The sequence below is a fragment of the Phoca vitulina genome, unplaced genomic scaffold, assembly GCF_004348235.1.
Source record: "Phoca vitulina isolate PV1807 unplaced genomic scaffold, GSC_HSeal_1.0 scaffold24, whole genome shotgun sequence".
Taxonomy (NCBI): domain Eukaryota; kingdom Metazoa; phylum Chordata; class Mammalia; order Carnivora; family Phocidae; genus Phoca; species Phoca vitulina.
The window spans coordinates 26,750,713-26,765,458 of NW_022589727.1; the positions used below are offsets into that span (position 1 = coordinate 26,750,713).

The following is a 14,746-nucleotide window of genomic DNA, read 5'->3' on the forward strand; positions in this document are numbered from 1 at the left end:
AGAGACATTCACACATATCACACTTGCAAAGCTAGTCAGTAAAAAACTGGAATGTGAATTCAAACCCTGGCCTGTGTGCTTCACTGCAAAGTTCCATTCCATTCCAGAACATGGCAGAAGCCTGGACAAGTGACAAAGAGGACCGTGACCAATGCAGAACCAGGTGGGAGGGGCAGATTCAGGACCTATGGAGGAGGCAAGATGGGTAGTACCTGAGGACTGGCTGGATGCAGAGAACGAAGAAGGCCGGGAATTTTAAACACACCCAGGTTCCAGGCTTGGAAGAAATACCCAGATTTTCCATAATGTGTTAATTTTTACTTTTATAATGTTATCAATACCGACTGATACCTTCAAGGACTCTATAGACAGCTCATGAACAATGACATTTTTGTACCTACTTTTCAATTCCAAATTTCTAGTGCATTACTATAGCTTCAACGTCCCCCCAGGTACAGTATCTTGCAATGAATCTTTCATCTTAAAAGTCTATTCACTGCAAATACTGGCAAGCTATGAGAGGTTAAGAAACTCTTTCCTTGCTTTCTCCTCTGGGAGCTTTATGATTTTCACCTGAGCTAACAATGGAAACTCCCAGGAATATTAGAATATTAGAATCCCTCCTGGCTTTCTCTTGTTTCAATCACAGAGAAAATGGAGACCTTGAATACACCTGTATCTATGGATATAGAGATATAGAGACATATATACACACACGCACTCACACATAGCATACAATCATGGATGTATACACATTTTTTTCTATTCTTGCTTAAACTACACCTTAATGTAGATGTTTTTAATGTTGGGGCAGAGATAGGGTACATGGTTTCAATGGTAGAGCAGGAGTGGCATCTATGATGTCTTCTGGGATTCTAGAAACCTCCTAAATTTTAAAATTTGTGTGCAAATGGATATAAGCACTTCTCTAAGGAGATTACCAATAGCTTTCATTAAATGTTCAAAAGGGTCTAATACCTAAAAAAAGATTAAGAACCACATGGCTGTCCTTCAAGGGAATCTGTCATTAATCAATCCCCTGACTTCACAACATATTTAGGAGTCTTCAATAAGCAGGCACGAGCAGTTCCTGCAGCTGTTCATCATGGATATACAGGCCAGGCAACAAGGCATGCTTCAAATCCTGCCTTTTCAAACTGATGCCTATTTTTGCCATCTATTTGTTAGGCTAATGGGGAAAAATCGTCACCTACATAATTAAACATAACTTGCTGCAAGGCTTCAGTTAAGACAGCAGTGAAGGATCGCTGATTGTGTATTTTTAAACTCTCATTTTAGAGACTACTTCCTTGTTATTTTGAACATTTTTCATAGGTTAATTCTGTATCCCAAACTGTTGCCAAGATTATACCAAGAAGCATTCTACAGAAAGAGAACACAGAATTCATGGCACAACAAAAGTATTCTCAAATAAGCTAGTGGATGCAATTCCTCCTGCTTTTTTGTGAATCTACTCTACTATAATCTCAGATGCAGAAATTCTCATTTCCCCAGAACTACTGACCTTATTGGTAGTAGGAAGTTTGGCTGAGGTGTGTGTGTGTGTATCCAGGTACCCTGACCTACCCACTGACTGAATTACAGTCTCAGAAACAAAAAGAAAGCACATAGCAGAGTGGGTGGAATACTGTTGGATTTAGACAGCTTTACACCAACAAAGATCTTCATAAACAAAGAGAAAGAACCCACCAGTATAAAACAAAGGACTGCATAGAGAGAACTTTTGAAAATAACTTCTGAAGATGTCTGATAATTCACTGGCCAACATGAGTAGACTCCACAAATCTCTGAGTATAGTGTCCAAAGCAATAAGCTCACATATTTTTTCCCTAAACGATTAAACCCTCATAGGGTAAAAAGACAAAGATACTTCTAATATAAATTTGCTTCAACTGTAGGAAAAAAACTGTGGAAACTGTCTACTCTTGATCCTGAATACCACTATTTTCTTCTTTTAATTTCTCTTCCTCTGAACATCTCGGAACATGACATTCGGTTTCCAGCTGGAACTGCAGATAAGCAGCCTTTACGGGGGCTCCAAGCCCCTCCCAGTAAGGAGAAAGCAGCCCGATTGGACTGTCCAGCCTCACTACTTCAGATCTGCTAAACTATTTCCCAGGCCTCTGGTACTTTGAATCCCACCATTACGGAGAAGTGGATACTAAGAATAGGAAAAATATCTGAGCTGCAAGATCAGGATGTATCTTCAGTTTTGCCCCAGAACTTACAGCTTTAGAGAACATGAGAAATGAACATGAATGAGAATTCTCTCTGTTCTTCAGAGCCCCAGCCATTAATCAGCTTAAATGACTTCAAAGCTACAGTCTAGTTTTAAAACACACTTCTTTCTCTGCCCAATATGCCTTGGGATTTAAGCCCCAATCAAACATGTGAATATAATACACACAGTATTTTTTTTTTTTTTTTACAAAATATGTTCTTTCCTGGGAGAACTCTTAAATATCAATGAAGTTATCTTAAAACTGGGGGCAGCAAAATACACATAGAAGACAAAAACAAATAGGAAAACAAACAAGCACACACTTGAAGTAAATAATAGACCTAGGCTATAATCTGATTCTAAACATATCAGAATTCATAGTATAATGAGGTATTTCATTTTCTCTTAAACTACTAAAAAAGTCATGCATGGTCATCATGTGGCTACTGATTAATAATTTAAAGTATTATCTAAGAAGGATCTATATTAGAACTATGATAGTATTCTCAGTGATTATCAAGTAATTTGGAAGCATGTTCAAAGCACAAAATACTTGACACGTGACTGAACTGTTTTGGTTGGAAAGGTCCTACTTGTCTGAAATCATTCGACAGGGGGTTATAAAATATATGAATTTTCATGGCAGCATCTTTCTGCACCCGCAAAGCTAAACACATATTCAGACTTTATCAAAAACAAAACACAGACATGGGTTTTTCAGATTCTATTTAATGTACTGGCATATTTAAAAAAAAAAAACAGATTTTTAAAAATATAATTCAGGTCTGGGTACAGAAGTTAAATTTAGAGAGAGAGTGTAAGCTCTTCCTTTCACTTGGACTTCACTAAGGGAAGGCTCAGAGAGAACAGGCTGTCATATCTAGGGCAATTAGGTGGTTAAATTAGGAAGGTGTCTTTGTTTCCCAACTACTCCCAGCCCTTTCCAAAAGAACCCCCCCACCACATCATCCTACAGATGGCTGAAATTTCCTTCTCAGGACACAAAGTATTTCTTTCCCAAATCATTAGAGATTACTACAGATTTCAAGAGAGGCGGAGGGACCTAGTACCATACAAGAATGTGTTAAGGAGTGTCTGAGATAAAGATGTCGCTGAGGAAAGCAGGGGAAGGAAAAGCAGAAATGCCAAAGTCGACATAATGATTCTGCCTTGTTTTCGGAGACAGAGGAGAGCAACTGAGGAAATATTTTCTGTTCCCATCATGAAGGCAGGAGGACCAGCATCACAGCGAGCATGCAAGGTGTTCAACGGCAGTATCCGCCAACACTACGGTTTCAGATGAAGCTCCAACAGTGAGTGGTTTTCAGGAGCTCAGGAGATCAGAAGACTGAGATGGAACAGCTCAGCTGGGAGGCCACACTTGATGGGGAGCGACCAAGAGCCCTGTTGTGGTCAAACGGAGGCCGGTCCCGATGAGGACAGAGTCCTGGGAGACGGGGTCCTGCCTAGAGCTCGGAACGAATGCTGTCAAGAAGGGCAGGTTCTGGGGACAGCAAAGGACTAGAATCTGCGAAATGTCATCTTAAGAATTCTTGCATCTAATAGAGTGAACTACATGTCAGACACTGTATTGGGCTAAACACTGTATATACATTTTATGTAATTCCTCGACAGTCTCTAAGAAGCGAGTAATAATACTATTGTCCACTTTCAGTTAAAAACTAAGAGCCAGAGAAACGCTTCACAGAGTCCTTCTTCTATAAAATGAAGGGAAAGAAGCTGAAAGGGCTTAATGAGGCAGCACACGTACCAACACCAAGCCAATAAAAAGATGCTCTAAAGTGTACCTCTCTCAGAGAATCATGAAGCAGGGAGGAATTTAAAAAAATGAAAGAAACCCAGTCAGTCTTCACAGAGATTACAGCTCTACCCAGAGACAAAACACACTACATGTAATCACACAGAATGACAGAAAAAGCAGTCAGACATGCTACGTACACAAATGACAAACAGAATCATAGTTTACAAAGATCATTCCAGCAACAGTGTGCAGGAAGGTTAAAGGTGGGGCCGGTCTGGACAGAGAGAGATCATTTAAGAAACTTTTGTTACAACTGCTATGAAAATAAAATGGGGGCTTCCTCCTACATGAAGGCAGCAGTAGTAGGGGCACAAAGAAGGAGATGAAGGGGCAAACCTGAGCAGACTCACGTGAGCAGAGAGAGCAGGAACAGCAGCTGGCCACCGCGAAACGAGTGTGGAGGGCCCTTCCCAGGGACCACGAGCCCATGAGCGGACTCACAAAGGCAGACTGGGAAAGGCAGTCGGCTTTGCACGTGCTGAGTGTAAGACAGCTATGGGCCACCCAGGGGAGGAGGTCTAGGAGGTTACAGACTCCACTGGGTCTAGGCAGAACTCGAGTTAAGGGGGTAGACGAGACGCCCCAGGGGCCATGCAGAAGGGGGCCCAGGAGAAGCGGATTTTTGGGAGTGCCTGGCAAGGAGTGGCTAGGACCAAGCAAAAGCTGCACCGGACAGCAGACAGCATCCCAGAGCAGGGGGAGTGTAGGCCAAGGCCTGACGTTTGTGGCTTTGAAATCAGGGTAGGTGGTCGGGGGGGTGAGGGGGTGGGCACTTCCACGGGCACAGTTTCAGGTCATGGTGGGAGTAAAGGCCAGGATGCAGAGTTGGAGGAGGAAAAGGTTAGAAAATGAAGAAAAGAGAAAATGCAGGCCAACATTTCAAGAAGCTAAAGCAGACTAAGGAGATGAGCTTTTAAAGGGAGTGCAGGACTAAGGGCCAGTATGCTTTCTTAAAGATGGGACAGACTGGTGTGGAGGAGAAGCAGAGGTAACTTACAAGCAGGACATGAGATGACTGATGGGTCGTTGATCAGTTCTCTCTAGAAAAGCAAAAATGGGAAGGCTCCAGAGCGTAGGTAGAGGAACAAGGGGCATGAGGAGGGTACTTCTCCCGGTTCAACCTGGGAAAGAGGTCTGAGTAGGTGTGAGTGAAGGTTTGTGGCAGGGAGTGGAGGGAGGTCGCACCACATCCATCAAGGGAGTGACGTCTTCTGCTGGGAGCGAGGGCAGAGGCCTCAGAGAAGTGCCTTCCCAGGAAGCAGGGAGTACTCAGACTGACAACCAGAAGGATGGCCAGGCACTGCCCTCTTAGCAGAGACTGGTGGTCTACAGTGCCACCAATCTGCAAGGCTTTGTGCTTCTTCTCTAGCAGGGCTTTGCAGCTTAGTTAGGTACAGAAATTAGAAGGCACATGTGATTCATCCAGAGCTGGGATTTTGGCAGGCATTTTGGGGGGAGAGGAGAACAGGGGGCCAAGGCAGTTGAAGATCCTGGCAAGAGAATGGCTGAAATGATGGAACTAGGGGGCCTCACCTGGCCAGGGGAAGATGTGAAGCCAGAAGGAAGAAAAAGGACAAATTCAACAACCACAAGTCTGAATTAAAGGAAAAACTGATACTGTGAGAATGAGGGAGACAGAGGGCTACAAGGACAGTGGATGGGATCAGACAGTGAGATTGAAAGTTCCACAGTGCAGGAGAGGTCCAGTTCTGACTGACGCAAGTGTGGCAGGAAGCAGGTGGACTGCCCTAGGAAGGAGGGGCAGGCCCCCAGGTGGAGGCAGGCGAGGTACTAGGTGGCTCACGCAGGCAAAGGCTATCCAAGGATGAGCAGGAGACCGGGGCAGAAGCAAAGGGGAGGCTTGGGGAGGGTAGCATGTGAGCACGCACATGCACACAGGTGCACACGCGCACAATCCAATGAAGTAACAAGACTGGAAACCGTAGGCATACGCCTCAGGGGAGGGAGGGTTGGGTGCCGAGTGACAAAACTAAGGAGCAGGCAGGAGGCAGGAGGAGCCTAGGCCCCCTGACCTTGAGGGGTGGAGAAGTGAGTTTGGTAGAGGGGAAAGGGCACTCTCGGGAAGCAGAGGTTACAGCGAAGCAGCTATGCATGCTGGCCGGAGAAAGGAGGGACTGATGTGTTGAGCTACTAAGATGCATCACTTGCTTTTTTAAAAAAAGAGTTTATTTATTTATTTATTTGAGAGAGAGAGAGAGAACGAGTGGGGAGGGGCAGAGGGAGAGAGAGAGAATCTTAAGCAGACTCTGTGCTAAGCACAGAGCCTGACACGGGACTGGATCTCTCACAACTCTGAGATCATAGCCTGAACCGAAATCAAGAGTCGAATGCTTAATCAACGGAGCCACCCAGGCGCCCTAGTACATTACTTGTTTTGCCACAGGGGTGCTGCAGAGGTCACAGGAGAAGGATGGGAGGGAGCCGGCCATGAGAAGCCACTCAGGCCAGAGGTGGGGACAGCACAGCAATGGGAAGGAGATGGCACCTGTGGTCAGTGGCTTCCAAAGACAGCCACTTCCTAATCCCTGAACCTGTGAATACGGTATGTTACATGGTGAAAGGGATTTTCCAGATGTGATTAAGTGGACCATCTCAAGATGGAGAGGTTATCCTAGATGATCCAGGTGGGCCCAATGTCATCACAAGTGTCCTTGCAGGAGGGAGGCCAAAGGACCAGAGAAGGAGATGTGACCATGGAAAGAGAGGTTGGAGTGATATGGCCTCACAAGCTAAGAAACGCAGGTAGTGTTTAGAAGGTACAAAAGGCAGGAAACACATTCTCCCCTACAGCCTGCAGAAGGAACATAACCCTGCTAACCCATTTTAGACTTCCGGCTTCCTGAACTATAAGATAATAAATATGTGTTATTCTAAGCCACTAAGTTCATGGTAATTTGTCATAAGCGTGAAAGAAGAAAGAAAGAAAGAAAGAAAGAAAGAAAGAAAGAAAGAAAGAAAGAAAAGAAAGAAAGAAAGGAAGGAAGGAAGGAAGGAAGGAAGGAAGGAAGGAAGGAAGGAAGGAAGGAAGGAAGGAGAAGAGAAGAGAAGAGAAGAGAAGAGAAGAGAAGAGAAGAGAAGAGAAGAGAAAAGAAGAGAAGAGAAAAGGAAAGAAAAGGAAAGAGAGAGAAAGAGAAAAAGAAAAAGAAAAACCCCCTTGCTATATAAAATTCAAACTACAACTATATACTACACTATAAAAGACCCACAGAGAAGTCCAAGAGTTTTAGCTTTTCCATGATGACTTTCATCTTGTTCTGAAATACTAATCATTTTCTGGGGCGCCTGGGTGGCTCAGTCATGTAAGCATCTGCCTTCAGCTCAGGTCATGGTCCCAGCATCCTGTGATCAAGCCCCGCATCGGGCTCCCTGCTCAGTGGGAAGCCTGCTTCTCCCTCTCACACTCCCCCTGCTTGTGTTCCCTCTCTCGCTGTGTCTCTCTCTGTCAAATAAATAAAATCTTTAAAAAAAAAAAATACCAATCATTTTAAAATATTCAAGTGTCCCTGACCTGCAGGGGCCCAAGCACGCATTTAGCCTATCTACTCGGCCATCCACTGGCTGGGGAGACAGGAACATCTGCTGGGCATAAAAAGCAGAGCTTTCTGGGCCAGTGACTAAGGACAACTGGGATGTCTGGTTTGTGGGACAAGGACGGTTTAGGGTGAGGTAGGGCTATGTTCCCTCGGTCAGACTTGCCCCCAGAATGCTGGGATAGGTGCAGGTGGAGGTCCCATGGCTCGTGGCCAGATAACACAAGGGACAGCACCTGCCTTCCTGCTGGTCCTACACTGTCTCCCAAGCCTCACTCCCACCAGCAGGAGCCGGGCAGACAGAGGCTGCCAAGTCCACAGGTCAGAGTGCACAGGCTGGGACAGCTTCCTGAAGGGGGAGGGTCTTGGGGGGACATGGACCTATGAAGTTCAGAGAACAAGAGAAGACACAGAGGCCTCACACTTGGATAGACTCTGAATAGTTAAGCAGGGCAGCAACACGCTGACCGGCACGGAAGAAGCTCTGTGTTCATGTGCATCTACAGATGGGGCTAGACTGTGGGGACTTGGATTCCAGGCTGGCATATTTGAACTTGTGATGGGCAACAGGGTGGGAAGAATGTTTCAGGGACATACAGTGGATGGTTAGATGACTGGCAGGGAGAGATAAGAGAGAAAAGTTTAAAACCAACTTCAAAACCAAAGAAATAAATATTTTAAAGTTTGAATCAAATCAAGATAGGCCCATTTCACCAGTAATGAAGAGAAAATGTTTTTATATTTTCTGTCAACAGAAGATGTTTATATCCTTGTACACTCACTACCCCAGATGGTAAAATAAACCATAAATTATAAAACACTTTACTTTGTCTTGTACAAAAAGAAATTCAAAATAGGCCTATAGATACGCAAAAAGCTTATGTGCAAATAAAATAAGCATACTCTTTTAAAAATATACACACACAAATATATATACATCTATACACACACATTTTCTTCGTAGAATACATGTCTGATTTGCATGATAGAACTGCTCACTTGTGTGTCTGTCACTGGTACACCTTCTAAAACTTGAGTATTAGGATGGAAATGATATAGTAAAAGTAAAGCAATACTCAATATCTTTTTAATAGTTTTCCAATCAGGATATGCAAACTGTTTCATTTTATTTTCAACATTTCGGTGTCAAAAGCTGAGAAGTTCCATCTTAGCTGGCTGACCTGAACACCATTATTACAATATTTACACAACTAAAATGGACAGTAAGAGTCAAGAGCACAATGTCACTCTAAGTTCAATCTGATCATCTTTCTTGGAAGATTGGCCTTAACTACCTGCCTTTTTTATTCTACTGAATGCTATTTTCAATTATAAACCACGTCACTTCATCTCAGAATATAAATGTCCAGTCAGAGTAACACTGTATTTGAGTACAAGAATCTTCAGTTATCAGGACAAATCAGACCTAATAAATGGTAAGCTTCTTCCTCCTCATTCAGGGTTGGAGGAGATACCACCTCTGCTCGGAACACTTAGGAAACTCATTACTTGTACATTCCACTGACAATGAACATTCTACCTCACACTGCTGTCATGTTTTCAGGCGTATCTTACATCTCAGTAGATGGCAAGATTTTAAGCAACCATGTCATAAACTCTGTAGTGTTTCAGTCCGTGTAAACGATGCTTTGTACAGATAGTCAAGCTACTCAATTACGTGAGTAGCTTGACTGTTAAATTCTGAGTGAAGAGAAAGGCACGCCAACAGGTCAGACATGTCCACTTTCGCACGTGCTCATACTTTATGGTCACTTTCAGAGTTGACAAAAATTAGAGTCCACAAGCTTGAGAAAGTCATATTTTAAAGTCACATTTCTAGCCAAGGAATCCTCCAAGACTGCGTCCCTTGCTCACTGCTCATCTCTCCTCTGTGGAAAGAGTCATGGATTCTCCTTACACCCTCCAGAGGGAGCCCACCCCTGCTTTTACAATGCCATGTGTCCCCTCACTTAGCGCCCGCAGTACCTCTCTTGTCAGATCTCTATAAAGTCAAGGGAGAAAGTTCTATGACCCATAACTTACTATTACACAATTCCCAATGTTGAAATAGGGATTTATTTCAGGAACAGGAATCTCACATTTGCCCCCTTGGAGGTTTTTTTTAGTTAATACTAGGTCACGAGGGAAAAACTGGGGGAGAAATTCTCTGTTCTGCGGGTGTTCTTGCACTAGTTGATGGACCTTGAGGTGTCCTAGAGGAGAAACCGAGAAACTGTGTTAATCCACTCACTGGCTGAGCTGAGGGAAGAATGCAGGCACTGACCAGAATCTAACAGCTCTCTGCCAACAGCTGAAACCTGCCTTGCTCCGGAAACAAAAGTCCATTTCAGCCTAACACGCTAACATGTGGTTCAATTCTCAATGGAGGGAAGAGAGGACCCCGGTCTAGGGACACCCAGGGGTCTGATTCCTAAGATCCTGCATCACTCATGGCCAATTTTGCTACATGGAAGTCCTGACCTCAATCACTGACTGGTCTTACATTTTTGTGGTCTCTGGGTGCCTTGAGACCCTACAGAGATCCCATCCATGCCCAGCCACTAAGTCACAAGCCTGGCCTGTGTCCTGTGGTTGAACCTCTCACCCTGGACCCAGCTGAACTACATCTGCCCTTGGGGCTCACAGCTCCTGACAGGCCTTAGGTGGATCTGGGGCCTGCCCACTCCACCCTCCTGACCTGCAGTGACCACACAGCATGGGCACAAGATGGGCTCAGAGACAGAGAGAAAGGGCAACTACAGGTTGCACTGGATTGCCCCAGTCAGAGCCAACTCTCTTTAAGGACCTTCCATGCTCGGAAATGAAACATTGACTGATCATTCAACATTGACTGATCATGAGCACACTAAGAACAGACATTGTGAGGAAACATAAAAGAGAAGGAAGAAGAGACCCCTTACCTAGGGAACTTACCCTAAGTCTCATCATGCAACAGTCTCATCAGGAGTCAGCAGGGACCTGACTCCTGCCTGAGCAGGGACTGCACAGTTCTTACAAGCTACTACCACCTTGGACCTCCATCTTGCACACAGAAGCCTGAGGAGGTTCTCAAGCTCCCGGGTGCCAGGCCCCACCCGCTGAGGTTCTAAGTTAATAGGTGTCAGGAACACCCATACATCTGGGTTTTCCAAAGCTCCATAAAGGCATCCGATGTGAAGATTGGGCTGAGTATGAAATATTTAGTATTTCTTAAATGTGAGCTGCCAGCACTTGGTTTCTCTTTCTTTCCCTATTTGCTTCACATCTCCCCCATTCTATTTCCATGGCCAGGATTAAAATTGTTAGCCCTTTTGGGGCACCTGGATGGCTCAGTTGGTTGAGCGTCTGATTCTTGGTTTCAGCTTGGGTCCTGATCTCGGGGTCGTGATATCAAGGTCATGAGATCAAGCCCTGTGTTGGGCTCTGTGCTCATCGGGGAGTCTGCTTGAGATTCTCTCTCCCTCTCCTTCTGCTCCTCCCTGCTGCACTCTTTCTCTCTCTAAAATAAACAAATCTTTAAAAAAATTGCTAGTCCTTTTACATAATAAAAAGTACTAGATGTAACTCAACAAAAATGTCCTGAAAAGTAAAGTAAATAAGGAGCGTTAGCTTCTCACTGCTAGTTAAAATGCAATATAATGATGCAAATCTGATGCAATTTTTTTATATAAATCCCCCTGAAACATTGAAAACACAGACCAAGAAGAATAGATAGGGTAGCAGAAGATTTGGTACCCTGGGTAAAGATGATCCCCGTGAAGTCACAAGCACCCCATGCCAAAAGTCACTTGGTCAAGCAAGCCCACACAGGCTGCTCTTGGCATTGTTAGAGTCAGGTAGAATGTAATTTAGGGGTTTCACTGTCTCCTCCAACATGTTGCCTGACCCACCACTTCCATGCAACACATCAAAACAGATCCCTCGAACCTGATCCTTGCGTGGTCCTGTGCAAGTAATATCTGCTAATACAAAGGAAGACTAGCACGTATTGTTCATTATGTGCACATACATTGCATCCAATGCCCTCTACATGTACAAATGATTTCATCCTCCAACAACCCCAGGAGGTAGGTATGGTAATTTCCTTGTATTACAGATGAGGAAACTGAAGCACAGAGAGACCGAATGACTTGCCCAAGGTCATAGAGCTGGAAGGTAGTGGCACTGGGTTTCAAACCCAGGGAGTCCAGCTCCAGAGCACACTCCTGTCCAGCTCTCAATCACTAAGGTTTCTGTTAGCTTTGTTATGTAATTTTCCAGTGAAACCTACAAATCAAATAAGTTGGATGTTCTGTGTAGGCAAATGACTTCCTTTTAGTTACTTCTCTTAAGTGTTCATTCCTTGCCAAAACATAAGACTGTTAGTGGTTCACCTTGGAAAACAGTTCAACAGGTGCTGCTGTTGCCTTCTGTTCTGTCAAGTACCGTTCCCACGACCATGCTTCTTGTGCAGTCACTGAAGGGACTGGAAAAGAAAACACAGTGACTTTTCTTGAAATAGTGACAGAAAAATAATATCTAACTGAAGATTAACTCAACAAGCAGGCTGATTCATCAAAGAGGTCATCAGGAGACGCAGCAGCTGATAAAAACCTTATCTCTCACTTTCCATGAGCATTTGGTAGAGTCATCTAACCAGTTCATATGCAGTTTCTCCTGTTTTAGAACAGGCCTATGAATACATCCCCTGCCAACAAGACCACTGATAAACACTTAAAATGGGTAGTTTCTTACTCCTCTCAAAGAAGAGTAAACAGGTACCGGTTTTCTAAAACATGATTTGGTTCATTTTAAGGTGAATGACCTGAAAATATCTGTATAATCTCCTTTCGCTTTCATACCTCTTTTTGGGATGAATGTCACTTGGTACAACCTTTGGAAGGCAATGTGGAAATATATGTCAAAAGCCTTAAAAATTATTCATATATAATTTTGAACCAGCAATTCTGCTTCCAGGAATTTGTCTTAATGCGATTACAGTGAATGTGCCCAAGGGGCAAACACGAGGGTTTTTATCCTAGAACTCCTCATAATAATGAAACATTGGAAACAAACTACAGGTCCACCAAGAGGGGGTTAATTAAATGCATTGTACAAACGTGTCATTTTAATAATAGGCTGTAAAATTACATTATAGAAGATTAATGTCAGAGAAAGACTATGTTAATGATACACTACTAGTGGAAAAAAAACAGCAGTTTAGAAAACAAAATGATCCTTTTTGGTAAAATACGTAATTGAAATGTGAAAGACTAAAATTATGTAAATCAAAATCTTAAGTGAAGTCATCTTTAGCTGCCAGGATTATGGCTTCTTCCCAGTTTTCTCTGCACTTTATTTTTCTGCTTTCCAAATTTTCTAGATCAATAGCTATCCTTTGTGATTCAATAAAAATATCATTTTTAAGTAATAAAAATCTGAAAAGCACTGATAATTGTTTTAAGTTTATACTTCTACGTCCCAGTAATTCCCCCTCTAGGATTAACATGCTAAGTAGTCATGATAAAAGTTGATAGTAAAAATATACATCAGAACATTATTACAGCAAAAACACAAAATAATATTAATATGAGAAAAAGGTCAAAAAGACTATAATACATGTACCTATATACATAGGCACATATATACATATGATTTTGAAGTTATCGAAAACTGTATTTTTTAAGTAACAAAATACCTTGAGAATTTTCTAGGTTAAGTAAAATCAAAGTATGTACATAAAACATAAAACAGATTATATTATCCTAAATTTTAAAATATAAATTTTTACATATATTGAGACATTCATTTATTCAACATATTTATAAAGCACCTTCTTTGTGCAAGGCACTATGCATAGATATTTGTCCACACATACAAACACAAAAGCATAGAAAAGCAATTGAAAAGGCACAGCAAAATATTAATAGTGGCTATATGTGGGTAGTAGGATTAATGTAAATATTCTTTCCTTGTTTGTTACTTTCTATCATTTTAAAATTCTCTACAAGTATTATTACCATACACACACACACACACACACTCACAAACACACTCATATACACACATCCTGGAGAAGATTGGCCAAAAATCACTATGTGAGTTTTAACATTTATCTTGCTGTAAAATGTTCCTGAAGAAGGTACAGATGGTAAAAGGTCAGAACTGCATGAGCATTGGTAGTGACAGGTGGTAAGATGCACCTTTAAGTCAAACATTTGAAGCCTCTCAAGACAATAAAGCAACCTGATGGGATAACAAACATAAAAATCCATCACATTGTATAGGAAGAATTCATGTAGACTTTTAATCATTTAAAAAATATTTGATGAGCTTACTGTGACAAGAAGTGTGCTGTCCATTCAAATAGAAATATAACCCAGTCCCTGAGCCAGTAGATGAAAAATAAATAAATAATATATACTATTTATCTTTTGATATACATCTATATATAATTGACCAAAAGGGAGTAATTTAAGCTCAGATTATAAAGAAAAAATCATATCAAGTTAGAGTTTAGAAACAGACACAGAGTATATACATTAATATTTACTATTTATCAATCATAACACACTAACATGGTTCTTGCTAAGAAATACACTTACTAAAGTATGAGAATTTTGAAAAGCATTTTAATCATCAAATAAGGCTAACAGAATTGTCATCAATGGATTTTCTTGCTTTGTTTGAAAATAATGAGACATCATAGTGTGATTTCCATCAAGGAGCTTACAGTCTATTCAAACATTATAGCACTTACAGGTTTACTGCCACTTCTACCACAATATGAGATATTTTATTTTTCTAAGTAGAGAAAGCAATTTGACAAACCCTGAAGATTCCCTAGTAAGATTATTCAACATCCGTATTTTCACATAAGCATTTTACTACATTACAATTATATGCTTTACAAAAAACCATTACGGCAGTGTTTTCTCTAAAGCAAATACAGATACCTCATTTTCTACAACAGCTGTGTTCTTAAAAAGATTGTGTATAATTTCTCAACTTAATCATATTTCCCATTGTTATATATTATCATTTCACCAGCAGTAAATCATATCTACAATCGTCTCTTATGATCACATAAGTCTGTAATAACCCTTCTAAGTTTTATCAGAAAAAGAAAACATGATACCAAAAATAACAATT

General features: G+C 42.0%; 1 protein-coding gene across 1 annotated transcript in view; it reads right to left on the minus strand.

Moving 5' to 3' along the window:
• L3MBTL4 (L3MBTL histone methyl-lysine binding protein 4) overlaps nucleotides 1-14,746 on the minus strand; it is a 488,579-nt gene that overhangs the window by 319,873 nt on the left and 153,960 nt on the right. Inside the window, exon 5 of the mRNA XM_032421167.1 lies at nucleotides 11,989-12,080. Within this exon, the coding sequence (XP_032277058.1) occupies nucleotides 11,989-12,080 (92 nt within the window). The remainder of the gene's footprint in view (nucleotides 1-11,988; nucleotides 12,081-14,746) is intronic.